Genomic DNA, 14,120 nt, shown 5'->3' with positions numbered 1-14,120 from the left:
ATTGTGACATTACTATGTTTCAATTGTTAATTACGTGGAATATCGAGACGAAGTTCTAGGGGGACATTTTTAGATATTTGTTTAAATTAATATTCCTCTGAACGTGACACGAAAAATTCGAACTTAGAAATTCTTACTGTGGAAAAAATAATATGTACTATTTATTACAATATATCGTAATAAATAATATGCTCTTTTTTTACTTACTAATTAAAAAATGCAATATTGTAAATACTTTACATATTTTTGAATACCACGCGCTCTACATTTTTTAAATCGTTAGATTTCCCATAAATGCATAGAAATTCACGAGAAAGAACCTATAGTTTCGTAGATCCCCTTTTCAAGAAACGTAGCCAAAGTGAAAATTATCGGGAGGTAGAAACTTACGAAAATTTCGATAAACTGGAGATCGACTCTCGTAATAATGATCAGCTTGGTAAAAAAAACATCGATACGACAATTATTGGACACTTGGGATAATCTATTGTTTCGATAAATCTTATTTGTTCGCTTATCGGTAAGATTGAATTCACTATCAGTTTAAACATAGTAGCAACGGTGACAAACATACAGAAGTCGAGGATAAGGCAGTTTGATCAAACAATAAATCAACAAGTTTCACGAATAACACAGAAATCACAGAGATAGAAATTTACGATCGTTTAACGATTCGCAGCCGTAAATTGCATTAAATTTTTACAGATAACGCAGAAACGAAATTCAAAAGCCTGCTCGGGACGATTTGTTTCAAAGTTTATAAAAACATGAAACGACACCTTGTGCAACGAAAGAACTTCTGCAAAATATTCACAGATGAAAGTTATCTTTCGTTAAATAAAATAATTCGCGCAATGGAAATACACAAAATTTTCCACAAATTTCCCGAGCTCACTGCTCGCCATTCTCAATCTATATAATATTATCGATTCAAATAAAATACGAGTCAAACATTGACAATACAAATTAGGAATTAAAAGTGTATAAAATCGAATGACAAAGATAAATTAATCGCTTATGATATTTAATGCTGATCAATGATTACGGACAGATTACGGGAATTATTCGTGATTGATCTTAACACACGATAACCGATCGACTGACATTTACATTTAGCAATCGATTATACCGCAGAGATCGCCACGTGAGAGATCAATCATCGCCCAACTTCACGCTGATAAATGAATTAAAAGATCAGTCACATTAATTAATTGAATTAATTACTCGCGATCGAGTGTCGCGACGAGAGGTCAAATGATTTACACGATTCTAAAAATCACCTTGCGATTTCCATCGCAAACATCCCCGTTCGTTTCTCGTTCGAGTATCAGAAAATCCGCGGGGGGCGGTCAACGTCCCTTTCGACGGCCACAAGGTCGCCGCGCGAGATATAAATACGAACGAGCGCGGATAATCGGTCACGATCCTGCCAGGAACATGTGCACGAGAAAAAGAGTAGAGAAGGACAAAGCGTCAGATAGTGGGTTTCGACACTGATTCCAACGCTAAATAAAACGTCCCGGAGGACCACGTTGGACCACGTGCGGAGACCCGAAGCCGTATTGTCGCGTGGTTTCACGAGTATATTGTGCAAATAGGATTGTGTAAACTCGACATCGCGGTGATAAGGGGCACGCTTATTTTTAGCAACTCTCGTCTGGCAGCTTCCTACCAATATTTAAATCATCCGAACGAGGAGATACGTATGTACGTATGTACTGGACGTTCGTACAAGAGCGAGAAGCGTGTAACTCGCGGTTTATCGATCCTCGTTTCTCGAACAGGCTCCCGTTGTCACGGTTAGGCTATCACCAAGACGGTGGCAATTGATACTCTAATTGGTAACACGGCGGAATGGGTAAAATTGGGGTGAAGTCGATTACCTACTGCGGGGAAATTGGGAACGAGCATTTCGTTGTTTTTATATATTATATAAATAAATTATTTAATAGTAATATATATATGTATATATATATATATATAAATTATTTAATAATAATATATATTTATATGTAAATTATTTAATATATATATATATATGTGTATATATATAAATTATTTAATAATAATAATAATATATATTTATATGTAAATTATTTAATAATAATATATATATATATATTTATATGTAAATTATTTAATATATATATATAAATTATTTAATAATTGGCACGCTTCGAAAATTTAGATAGCCAATGGTGATTAATAGTGTTAGTAACGTTCGAGTCTCAGTTTCGAATTGACCCGGTGTTTTTTTTTTCTTTAAATCGTCGAAATTCGTATAACTCGATACTCGTAAAGTCTTGATAGACTCTGATAATCTTGGAAGCATTGGAAGTTGCGAAGGTTTTCGAGTTTCTCTTGGAAGTCTCGAAGGTCTTGCAATTAGATGGTTTAGATTCAACTTCTTCGAGGCCTTTATGCAATCAACTGCATGCCAATGTTATTGTAGAATGGTTCGAAACTTCTGAGCACTTGCTAATTCTGCAATTCCTGTGTTTTCTTTTCATACTTGTGAAAGAATTAGAAGAAGGACGGAAAGATTGTTCTTTCTTCAAATTTATGTACGTATTCGTTATATTTCTAGAAAAAAGAAAGGGAAAAAGTAAAATTAACTAAATTACTTAAATGTAATGTAGTTAAACGTCTCGCTGATAAAGAAATGGAAATAATAATAAGAATATCAACATACTATCTTCGACTCAGTTAATTTGTAATGATAATAATACTATTCTTGTCTAGCTCAAATTGGAATTTTTTCACCACCGTGAATCGATTGTGATGTAATTGACAACCATAAGCTGAAAGAATATTTGGGCAATTGCCTACTGCGGTGAGCAAATTGGGAATGAATGTTTTCACCATTTGGAGATAACGTTGTAGAAATTAAAAAAGAAGATAGTAGCAAAAGCATTCCTTTCTTTTTAGAGCCAAATTGCTGAAAATTTGGATTTAACGACTTCGTGGACAGGAATTATCAACTATGTAAACAGCTAATGTTACACTGTTCACCTGGGTTTATCTACATACAAGGTAATGATGATGGTTTAGGTTTGATTTGGCAGTGAGTTCACTTTATGTCTGCCTGCGTTACAGCTTGCAGCACATGCACAGTTCAACGTTCATTGAGAGGGTCAAACAAGATCCTCCGGATAATTGGAAAATCATTTTGATAAAATAACTTGCGGTTCCAGGAAAAAATCAGAATCTCGCTCACTTGTCAGAGAAAATGATTGTTAATTAATCGCGCCAGTTAAAAACCTGCCAACAAATAATTATTATAAATAAACTCGTTGAAAGGTAATAAAACTTTCAAAACACCTACACATGTATTTGTAAACGAATGTAATGATAATGCAACATCCTCGGGTTAACCCCAAAGATCAGAATCCAGAAATAAAGAACTGAAGCCACAGAGAAAAAGGAAATTAAAATGAAAGAGAAGACATATCGCGAGAAAAAAGTTTCCACTGATAAAATCGCCAGACTTGAGAAAATAACCGGAAACACGGAAGCGAGTCACTAGCGAGGAATATTTTCTCGAAATAATCGCCCGGTTCCACGGCGCGTGGTCTGAGAATAGAGGCTCGCCTAATAATAGTGATGTATAATGAAAAGAAGATCCGCAAGAGACGAAAGGGAGGTAAGAAGAAGAGGAACACTAGTGCTCCAGAAACCAGAAGAAGAAGCAATTATGTATCGGCAGAAAACGGGTAGATAATCATTATCGCGTTGCACTGAATACAATGCGTTGGCCCGTTTATTCGAAAAATTCATTTCTGGCTCGATACCAAACAATCTTTCTCTCTCTCTCTCTCTCTCTCTCTTTTCTGTTTTCGTTGTTTGTTCTTCGTAGATAACGTACGCGGTAACGAGTCAAGCAAACTGTACGTAGGAAAACAATCCGAACCAGTCTCTATCGTTTTGTTTCACGAGGAAATGCCTTATCACAATAACAATAAGCGAAACAGTATTTCACGAAGATGTCAGTTCGTATGTTGGAAGGAAACGCGCTTCCCCCGGATTGTCACGTGCTTTCTCGTTTTCGAGACACGACCGTTCCCTCTTCTTTTTCTCTTGCACAGCGTCGTTCTTTCTCTTTTATTGGTTTCTCTGTCAACAACGGTGAAGAACTGTTCGATGCGAAAAGAAATTGTGCAATGATCCATCTTGATCTCGTTTTGAAGCACGAAGCCGCTAGTTTAACTGTCCTGAATTTATTTTTTTTTTTTTTTTTTTTTTTTTTTGTTTTCCAAGGAGAAGGATATTTTTATTCTGGAAAATTGTAAAAACTCCAGCGTCTCGAGGAAACATTGACAATTTTTCTCTTTTCTTTCTTATGACTCGATCTCTTTTTCTAGCAATACTTTAAATTTCGCTGTACGAAGATTTCTTTCTTTATCGAAATTTAAACTTTCAACACTCGAATTTCTGTTCTTCGTTTAATCCTAATACTCAAAGTTCGATAAAACGGACGGAAAAAAGATCTATCCATGGCAGGAAAGCGTTTGTCAACGTTTCTAAAGACAGTTTGACAATTTGTAAGCTCAAACGTCTAATTACAATGAAAGTGTCTTTGCTTTCTCAACTTCAAGAAACGAGGTTTCTAGCAAGCGTCTGTCCGAATCATCGTAAGCAAACGTCTTATCGTAACAACAATAGGCGGACGAATCTTTGACGCTCTGATTGTCAAGTTTTCTAAATTTTAAATCCGACCTCTTCAAAGCCGGGGGAAACGTTCGAGTGATTGAAAAACGCGTAATTTCTAACAAGCTATCTCTCTCTGAACCGTTCTCTATCGTTATGCTCCGCAAACAAATGTCTTCTCGTATCAACAATAGACGAAGACGTAATCTTTGACGAAGACATATTGCATCGTCAGTCCTCGAAATTTTAAATTCGAGAGGAGACGTTCGAAAAAAACACGCGACTTTCACGACTTTTTGTTTTTGTCCACGATCGAATTTCAAAATTTTTCTTTTTCTCTTTTGCTATTTCTGATTTTGGTAAATTAGCAAATTATACTTACGTATAAATCGCTACAATTTAAATTATGTAAATAGACTTACGCAATGATTATATATTCTATAATCTATTTATTATTGCAGAATTATTATTATTATAATCTATATTGTTATTATAAAATAAATAGATTTACGCGATCGTGCTTCTGTCCAAACAGAAATCAATATTAACTTTGACACGAAACGGACGTAACTTTCAAATAGTTCGAACGAAAGTCTGAAATTAGGTCGGAGTTGTCGATTAACGTTGCGAGCACATTAATAAAATTGTAATACTGCAGTGACAAAGATTACACAATTCTTTGTAACACGCGTATAGAAAATAATGTTCCTCGCACGTGACTCATTTCAAATATACCGCCGGGAAAGTGTCAATGTCAGCAAGAATGATTTCTAACGCGAAGCGTTTGATTCACATCGTTAATAAAATTACAATACTGCGACAACAAAGATTACACAATTCTTCGTAACACGCGTATAGAAAATAATGTTCCTCGCACGTGACTCATTTCAAATATACCGCCGGGAAAGTGTCAATGTCAGCGAGAATGATTTTTAACGTGAAGCGTTTAATTCACATCACAGTGAATTGTAACATCGCTGTAAACGTCGAGGAACGCGACGCGTTTCACGAGACAATGAAAGAAACAATTTGCTCTAGATTGCAAGTATAAGAACCGAGATCCGGCGAAGCCGATTCCTTTGCTGATGGCATTCAACGCGTCTTCCTGGAAACGCCGCGGAAACAAACTACGTACTACGTATTCGTTTCGATGGCGGGGAAGATGCCCTCGTTAGGGGGACCGAGGCTCCGTTTCAATTCGATTTAAGCGGCGTGTATTGTGCCTAATTGGAAAATTGTCAGGTTTTTCAATTGAATTTTCATGCAACCGTTCGCATTAATTGTTGCCGACCGACAACAGGATGCCAACCTCTAACGAAGGCGCGGTCGATCGAAAAAAATTGCTCGTCCCCGATCGAGCCGATCATAACTTGTGATTAGACTGCCGGATTTCGCGCGAAATCGTGCTTTTTTTTTTTTTTTTAGAGGCGAATATAATTAAAAAAATCGAAAGATATTATAAGAAGCACTGTACTTTTGAATATTCCGTGTATTTTTTTCACATTTCTTCTTCTATTTTTCTTTAATGTCGCATCATTAGCGACGACGGTGCCGTTGGATATGTGTGTAGTAGTCTATATTTTTGAGATATTTTAATATTCTTTGTATGTCATTTTGAAAAGTCAGGTTTATTTTTGCGTTGATTCCGTATTTCTGTCTTTGGATTTCTGTGGTGTGTGGCATTCGTGCAGTATGTGGGTTATTGTTAGTAGATTATTGCAACGATTATTGCAGGTGGGTGGTGTAGGTTTTTTTAATTTTGTGTTCGTGTGTCAGCTTGGTTAATAACCGATTGTGTTAGGCGTGTGATAATTGTTCTTTCTTTCCTGTTGTTAAAGTTTGGCGTTTGCTGGTGAAAGTCTTGAATACTTTTATGTAGTTGGATGCTTCTAATTGTTTCCCATCTATTGTTCCATTCATATTTGCTACTTTTTTGCAATGGATTATTTGAAAAAAAGTAGCAGGGGATTGGAAGATGGTTGTTGCGATTGTTAGTAAGTGAGGGAACTGTGGCTTCTTTTCCATATTTGTTCTCGTAGAATCACTCTCGATTGCGAGTTTGCTACATCGTGTTCACGTGAATGAACCCGCTTCGATAATGAGCGTCGTATATTTCTCATCATACTTTTCCATTATCCGTGCCGCGTCGAACTTTTGCTCGACTGTTTGGTATTCAGGAATCGTCGACAGCCGAACCGAGGTGCCGAGGCAACATTTTTGCGGCCTTATCTCGCGGCTTTACTTCGACACTTGGAATAATAACCGAGTGGAAAATTATACGCGGTGTCGGTATCGTGCGCAAATATTGAAACACACGTTTCGAATTGTACGTTGCACGATACACGAGACTGGTGGACGTTCGCGGATCGCTTTCTGGACCGAGTAAATCCTACCAATTGTTCCACGTAAGCACGACGTACGACGAGCAAACCTCGACGAAGGCTAAGCTTTATCTTCTGGCCAGCGATTTCAAGTAAATACTCGAGAATTAATGACCTAAAAAATGAAATTATCCCCACGTATCGAAGTGACAAATAAAACGATGTGTATCGAACTACTATCCGGGGAGATCGTATCAGCGACAAACTGTCGACTTTGCATCTTTGATATCTCTCGAGTATTTTCTTCCAACTCGAGCATCTATTTTTCTAGAGCATCGAAAGACGAGTGTCATCGTGTACTGTATGTACGTTTTAATCCTTTGGGCACGTTTGATAGGCTGACATTCGTCGTTGCCTAAATGCAGAACGACGAGTCTAACTCGTCATTCGAATTGAGACGACATTTAACTTTTAATTGGATTTATTTGTTTTCGTTTTGTTCGTCTTGCTCGTTTACTTTTGTTTTGCAATTCTAATTACTCAAAGTCCTCTCGACACTATGTACGTCACTGAAATAGTAAATAATAAAAATAATTATGTAATAATAATAATAAATAACATTTTTTACATAAAATCTACTACTCCGCCAACAAATTAAATGTGCAAAAATTTTTTTTAAATCGGTACCCAAAGAGTTTAACTTTTTAATCTCGCGATCTCAGATAAATCTTTGGGGATCCCTGGCGAGCATCAATAACCGCTAATCAACGATAGCCAACGAAATACTTTCCCATGTTACAGATACTGTGTCCCAACTGTACAAGTCTCGTTTATCTCGAGTGTTCGACTTCCTCGAGATTGCGAGGCTTTTTATCGTGCAGGTAAATCTGTTTCGTATTTCGTGGAGAACCTAATTGGCGCGATCGCTGTCTGTTTTCCTCGATGACACGAGGCTCGTTCGAAGCGAGTATCGATATCGAGTCGCGTAATTCGGTACTTCTCGCGATAGGAGCAATATTCAGGTAGATATTTGCTATCTAGTTTATCGATCATCCTTCCGCGTGGATCCATCGAACAAAAAAAAAAAAAAATGTACCACGTGAACGATGAAGAGTTAGTGGGAAAAACTTTCAGAAAGATTCTTTTCGATGATAACTCGTTGATCTTTGGGAAATCAATGAAATGCGGATTCTTGTACGGAAACGAACGCACCCGATGAATCGCCGAGCTCGATTTTCTCGGAAAACAATGGCTTTGGTGAAACAATTTTGTTATTTTTTTCCGACTCTATGTATTACTCCATGTTACTATTATTGTTCGGGCCTAGGACCGAATATGAGAACATAAATGAACAATATTAACAAGAGTGATGTTCATCACAAGACTGAATGTTTAATTACATTTTGAAAGAATACCGTAGAAGAACTCGGTCTTACATTGTAAGTATAATTTCGTGTTTATCGAACAACTCGAATGATTCCAACGAACGAAACCGCTCATCTCGCGGGAAATTAAATATCTAAAAGGCACATCACAGAGATGTGACGAATTCTCGGTTGAGTTCGGTCTTGATTGACCTCGACGAAGCTTCGCCGCTTGAAAGTCAATCAAGACCGAGAGAGTTCGACTGAAAAATCGGCAAACGAGGAGTCCCATTGAACTACTCCAGCACGACACGAAGCCCTTATTGAGTTCCGCCGCGGGCCTCGTTGCCCCCCACTCGACGGATTGATTAGGGCGAAACTCGTGGGCCAGTTCCCATTCACTCGAACCGCGAACGTGAATGACTCCTCCGACCACTGAAAAGGCACCGATCTGATACAATGAATACGTATTCTACACGTATACGTGCATACTGCGTACCTACGGATCGAATGGACGGAGCAAGCGATCTCCTCCTCTTCGAGGCCACGCTCTGCGAGGCCAAAGTTCGACGGTACTTATCTTCTAGCTTGTCTGTACATGTTTATTTACCAACATTGACGATTCAACGCGATCGAGTGTTTCGTTAAACAGCGTGAAGAACCAAATGACCAACAAATTCTACATTTTTTTCTCACTCTGGCCGTCTATCTCTTTCGGCTCGGTTTGAAAGTTTCCCCCGGTTAGGGGAGAACCGTGTCTGTTTGCCATTAACTTCTTGCGCTGGGATAACGTGCCACGCACGTCGACAATATTTGGTCCAAATATTTGCAATATTTTCCCAGTTTCAAGTATGTTGAAATATAACCCAGGCAAAGCAAATAATAAATCTATTGTTTCTCAGTAATTTCTATCCAGTGATATACCAATAAAGTCAAAAACGAAAACGAATCATTGTATACGGTTTGGTCACTCGTTATGGTCCGCAATCAGTTGCCTGGTTAAGACGTTTAATAGAACTGTGTTGAAAAATGTGATTTTCGGGGAAAAGAGATTCTGAATGTTTCTAAGTATTACTGTTCGTATTAAGGTAAAATATATTCCCAATACTGAGAAAATAATTTCAATATACTAATTTCAAGTATATTGAAACATAACCCAGGCAAAGCAAATAATAAATCTATTGCTTTTCAGTAATTTCTATCCAGTAATATACCAATAAAGTCAAAAACGAAAACGAATCATTGTATACGGTTTGGTCACTCGTTATGGTCCGCAATCAGTTGTCTGGTTAAGGCGTTTAATAGAACTGTGTTGAAAAGTGTGATTTTCGGGGAAAAGAGATTCTGAACGTTTCTAAGTATTACTGTTCGTATTAAGGTAAAATATATTCCCAATACTGAGAAAATAATTTCAATATACTAATTTCAAGTATATTGAAACATAACCCAGGCAAAGCAAATAATAAATCTATTACTTCTCAGTAATTTCTATCCAGTGATATACCGATGAAGACGAATCATTGTATACGGTTTGGTCACTCGTTATGGTCCGTGAACCAGTTACTAGTGTAAGAGGTTAAGTGAATTACTAACACGTGACCAACACATGTTGGCATTTTCTTCGCTGTTTCAGCGCGGAGAAAGAAAAATTGGCGAGATCAGGTTTGAAGAAACCTGACGAATTTTCATCGCGACTGATAAATAATATTGCAACTGCGCGATCGTCGATAGATCGTTCGTAGGCTCGTTCGTTCCCGTGATCGCGGTAATGACTTCACTCTGCAGTGATCTATTCGTAAACGAGGACAAATGCGGACGATAATTATCGTACGGGTTTTTCAATGGTGATCGTGGGAAGGAAAAGACTTGGATTGACTTTCAAATATTGCCACGGAAGTGAGAAAACGTGCGGATCGAGAAGGGCCTGGTTATTATCCTGGTTTACCGGTTAAATAACAGATCTCAGCCGGAAAGGGAAAGGGAAGAGGAAAACGCTGGCGATTTTTATCAGCCGAGGCGTGTAGCGGCAAGAATCGACAAGGTCGATTTACTGATTCGAAATTAATATTCCGATCGGGTCAGCCGAGTGCCGCGCATGCGCGCGCTACGCAACAGTAGTCAGTCTCACCGTATGGAAATTTCGGAAACGGCGACTGTCTCGTCCGATCGGGCGTCATAGAAGAAACCGCGAAACGGTTTTGCATCAGCCGTCGAAAATCGACAGGCAAATAGGGACACAAAGTGAACAAATTATATGGCTAAGTACTTCGGCAAGGATGAAAACGACAGAGAAAATTATTTATTTATTAAACGAGGAGGAACACACAAGAAACGGGCTTGTTGTGCGGGACGCGACCACGTGCAAAGGGACGCTGCGCGGCGCGCATGCGCGAACCTTGAGGCGGGAAGTGCGCGTAAGTGTGGACGGAATACGAAACACAACATCGAAGAACACGTAGGACGTGTTACGCGCGGTGGCACGCGTGTGTACATGGTTGTCCCGTTAACGTAAACGAGACGGAAGACGTATGAATGAGAACGTATTCGTACCGCGCGCGCACGTATATACAGAGAAATACATCTGGTTAAAAACTCACAAACCCATACATACATGCATACATGCATACGTACATACATACATACATACATACATACATACATTTGGTTATGGCCAAATGACCCTTTTTAGATTACCTTTCCTCGTGAAGCCACTGTCACCGAGCCGAGCCGAAACTCCAGAGAGCCGACGAAGATGCGAGAGAAAGAGGATGCCGGGAGCGGAAGGCGCGCGTGTCCGTGGCTGCGTCGTGCGCGTGTACTAAGACGGTACGCGCGACGTGTCTGAGAGTAACCGCGATCAGCGTATCCCGTCGGGCGTGCACGGCTTCCATCGGTCACCGATAACGACCGAATGCCAGATTGGTCCGCCACGAGCTCGCAGGATCGTCTCGTTGGACACACACGCCTCGACTCGCGCCGCCAGATGATCCGTCCGGCCGGCAGGCACGAGGCGTGACGTAACAACCGTAGAAAGTTACGGAGCTTGTCGCCGTGGAACTCGAAAATTCCGCCAGCGATATTTGGCAGTGATCGGGTCGCCTCGGTTCCCCCCGGTTCCCTGTCCCTTCCGCATTTTCCCGCGATACCGCAACTGAACAGCGAGATGATCACCTCGATCGAGGAAGATCGTAGGCTCGTTGGCGAAATGTGTCGACTTCTTCGAGAGTTTCGGGCTTCTCGTTCGATCGAGAATTCCAAGTCGATTCTCACGCTCCACCCTCCGACCGATTACGATCGATGCGCGTAGAAACGCTGCTCGCGAAACGGGCAGTCAGTGCGGTGGACACGCGGCGCCGCGAGTTCGGCGTCGATCGTCGATAAGAACTCCGGAGGCGACTGTCCGATAACCCGTTTCAGCGGAGATTGTGCGGCAACCCGTTCCGATGTTTCGAGCCACGAGACGCGGTGATAGCGAGCACGATGACGTAACAAAGTGACGAAAAGCTTTGCTTTTCAATGTGGCTAGGCGCACAGGTGGACAGGAGGCAGGTACACGATAACGCGTGATACATTAGTACTAGATGTAGAAACTAGAACGACTAAACATTGAGAGAACGTTCGTCAAGCGTTGTTTCAAGTGCGACGCGTCAGTATTTGTTGGAGCCACTTTATCTCGAATACACAGCATATTCTTTTTGTTCAATAATATATATCGCGAACCGATTTTATTTAGCCATTTCTTTATTTATAGCGCCGCTATCAGTAATTTGACAGGTTCTATAATTGTTTTTCGCTATAATCGCGCGACTCGGTGAATGCCAGTTGTTTTGCTTGTCATTCAAAAAAGACACAAGATCGGCTCGTTGCATGGAGAAAAAAACCCGCTGTATCACTTCGACACGAAAGTTTGAACGTACTATTAATAAAAGTGGGCCGAATGTAACTGGTTCGCGCGGGAGTTTCGCTGGTTGCCGCGTGGAAAGGGGCGGTGGTGCTCGTGTGGCGCGAAATACACTTTCGCACCTCGCGGAAATACACACTGTGGCTCTCCTTTCGCTTGTATCGTGCGTTCGCCGCTCGTCTAAAAATACCATATACGTATTTGATATTATTTCGACCAAGTGTACGCGAGGATAAACTCTCTCCTTCCACGCGCGCTGCGAACAACGTTTTATCCACAGTTCGATCTATTCCCTCCTCGTGGCATTCCTCTCTTCATCGATCACTGGTCGTTTCCACGAATCGATTCTGATTCGTGATTCGTCATCGTCCTTTCGCGACGTATGTACACGCTCACTTCGCGTAGATAAACTTGACGGAAACGAACGTGTGGGACCACGTGTGTATTCGGGCAACCGTGATCGCCTGTGTGTGTGGGTATGCCATGCACTCGAAATGCACTCACGTATGCGTCATAATCGTCGTTGACGAGGCATGGAACTTTGGATGTCACACCCGCGATGTTCGAAGAACGAAGTGAACAGAGGGGGCGAGTGTCGTAAAAATCAGCAGCGGAGTTGAAGTTCGAGGATCGTGCGCGAGAAAGACAACGAGAGAACGAGAGCGAGAGGGGTGGGGAAAGAGACGAGAACAAGAATGAGGAGAGAGACGCGCAACAAACCGTACGATGGAAAAAACGGTACGAGAGTCGCGATAAACGACGCGATCAACCACTAGCAATTATCGCGCGACGCAATGGTGACGGCGTTTCGCCAAACCTCCGTTCGTTTTCCTGCGCTTCGCCCCTCTTTGTTCCACGGTGGCGCTTAAACGAAAGCGTAAGTTTACTTAAGGTAGGTCGCGCCAAGAATATACATCAACTCTCGTTCCGTTCCTTCGAGAGTTTCGTGGGTGGATAAACGATTCGTTCGAACACTTGCGTTCTCTTTTTTTTTTATATATAAAAGTAAAACTCGGCGAGCTTGCGACACGCGAGCCTTCAAATTTTTCGGCATACGCTTGGCCTTTCACTTCACAGTGATTATCCTTGATATTCAAACGTTTCGACGCCATCAGTATATATACGTGTATTAAATATATATATATATATATATATATATATATATATATATATATATATATCTTAATGCTAAAATGCTAGAAACAATGTGAAGCTTGTTTCGAAAGCTACGCTCCGATTGTTCTAGCATAGAAAAGAAGAATAACTGGGATATGCTGGTTTGATGTTTACAATAATATAAACGTATTTAGTCTTCCTTTTTCTTTTTCATATGGACGGTAATTGTGAAGTTTCAATGGCTTCGACATTTCATTTGCAAGTATGTAACATTTGCCACCGACTGGGAAGAGAAGAGTCAGATCGTTGAAAGATTACCGACCAGCCGTTCCTCGCGATCGCTGACAATAATGCAAACTGATTGACGTATTACAATGTTTTATTGCTGCGTACTCGTGATTTACATGCGGCAAGAAAAGTAACGGGAGAGTAACAGTTTACGAATCAAAAAGAACGAAAGAGAGAGAGAGAGAGAGAGAAAAAAGAAAGCGAAACAGCGCGTATACGCGGATTTCCATTTCGTGGAAACTATGTGGGGGAGAGATACGTATTATTAATAAATAAACAAGTCAACGCAATGTTTCAGTAATAAAAATTCATAATTCCTCTTCAATTTCAATAAACGTCACGTAATACATTTGTCCTCCTTCTTTGTACCATAGCATATGTATATACTTCTTTTTTTTTTTGTTTGTTTTTTTTTTTTTTTTTTTTTTTTTTTTTTTTTTTTTTTTTTTTTTTTTTTTTTTTTTTTTTTTTTTTTTTTTTTTT

At 40.0% G+C, this 14,120-nt stretch overlaps 1 protein-coding gene and 1 long non-coding RNA gene across 4 annotated transcripts in view; one reads left to right on the top strand and one right to left on the bottom strand.

Moving 5' to 3' along the window:
• Window positions 1-12,821, bottom strand: part of LOC122535112 — a 28,758-nt gene extending 15,937 nt beyond the window's left edge. The window contains exon 1 of one of the 2 annotated variants that reach the window (XM_043666336.1): window positions 12,738-12,821. In XM_043666336.1, coding sequence (XP_043522271.1) covers window positions 12,738-12,748 — 11 coding nt within the window. In that variant the 5' untranslated portion in view covers window positions 12,749-12,821. Of the gene's footprint in view, window positions 1-11,026; window positions 11,299-12,737 lie in introns of those variants that run through there. The other variant, XM_043666337.1, reaches the window with a different exon arrangement.
• Window positions 11,667-14,081, top strand: LOC122535113. Of its 2 annotated transcripts, none has more exons than XR_006308096.1 (2): window positions 11,667-11,881; window positions 13,583-14,081. It is a non-coding gene; the product is annotated as an uncharacterized LOC122535113 (long non-coding RNA). The 2 variants fall into 2 exon arrangements; XR_006308095.1 differs by lacking the exon at window positions 11,667-11,881 and adding an exon at window positions 13,052-13,125.
• The last annotated feature ends 39 nt before the right edge of the window (window positions 14,082-14,120 follow it).

Source organism: Frieseomelitta varia, unplaced genomic scaffold (assembly GCF_011392965.1).
Source record: "Frieseomelitta varia isolate USP_RPSP 00005682 unplaced genomic scaffold, Fvar_1.2 scaffold_672, whole genome shotgun sequence".
NCBI lineage: Eukaryota > Metazoa > Arthropoda > Insecta > Hymenoptera > Apidae > Frieseomelitta > Frieseomelitta varia.
Note: the sequence above shows the minus strand (reverse complement) of the source record. Positions and strands in the feature narration are given on the sequence as shown.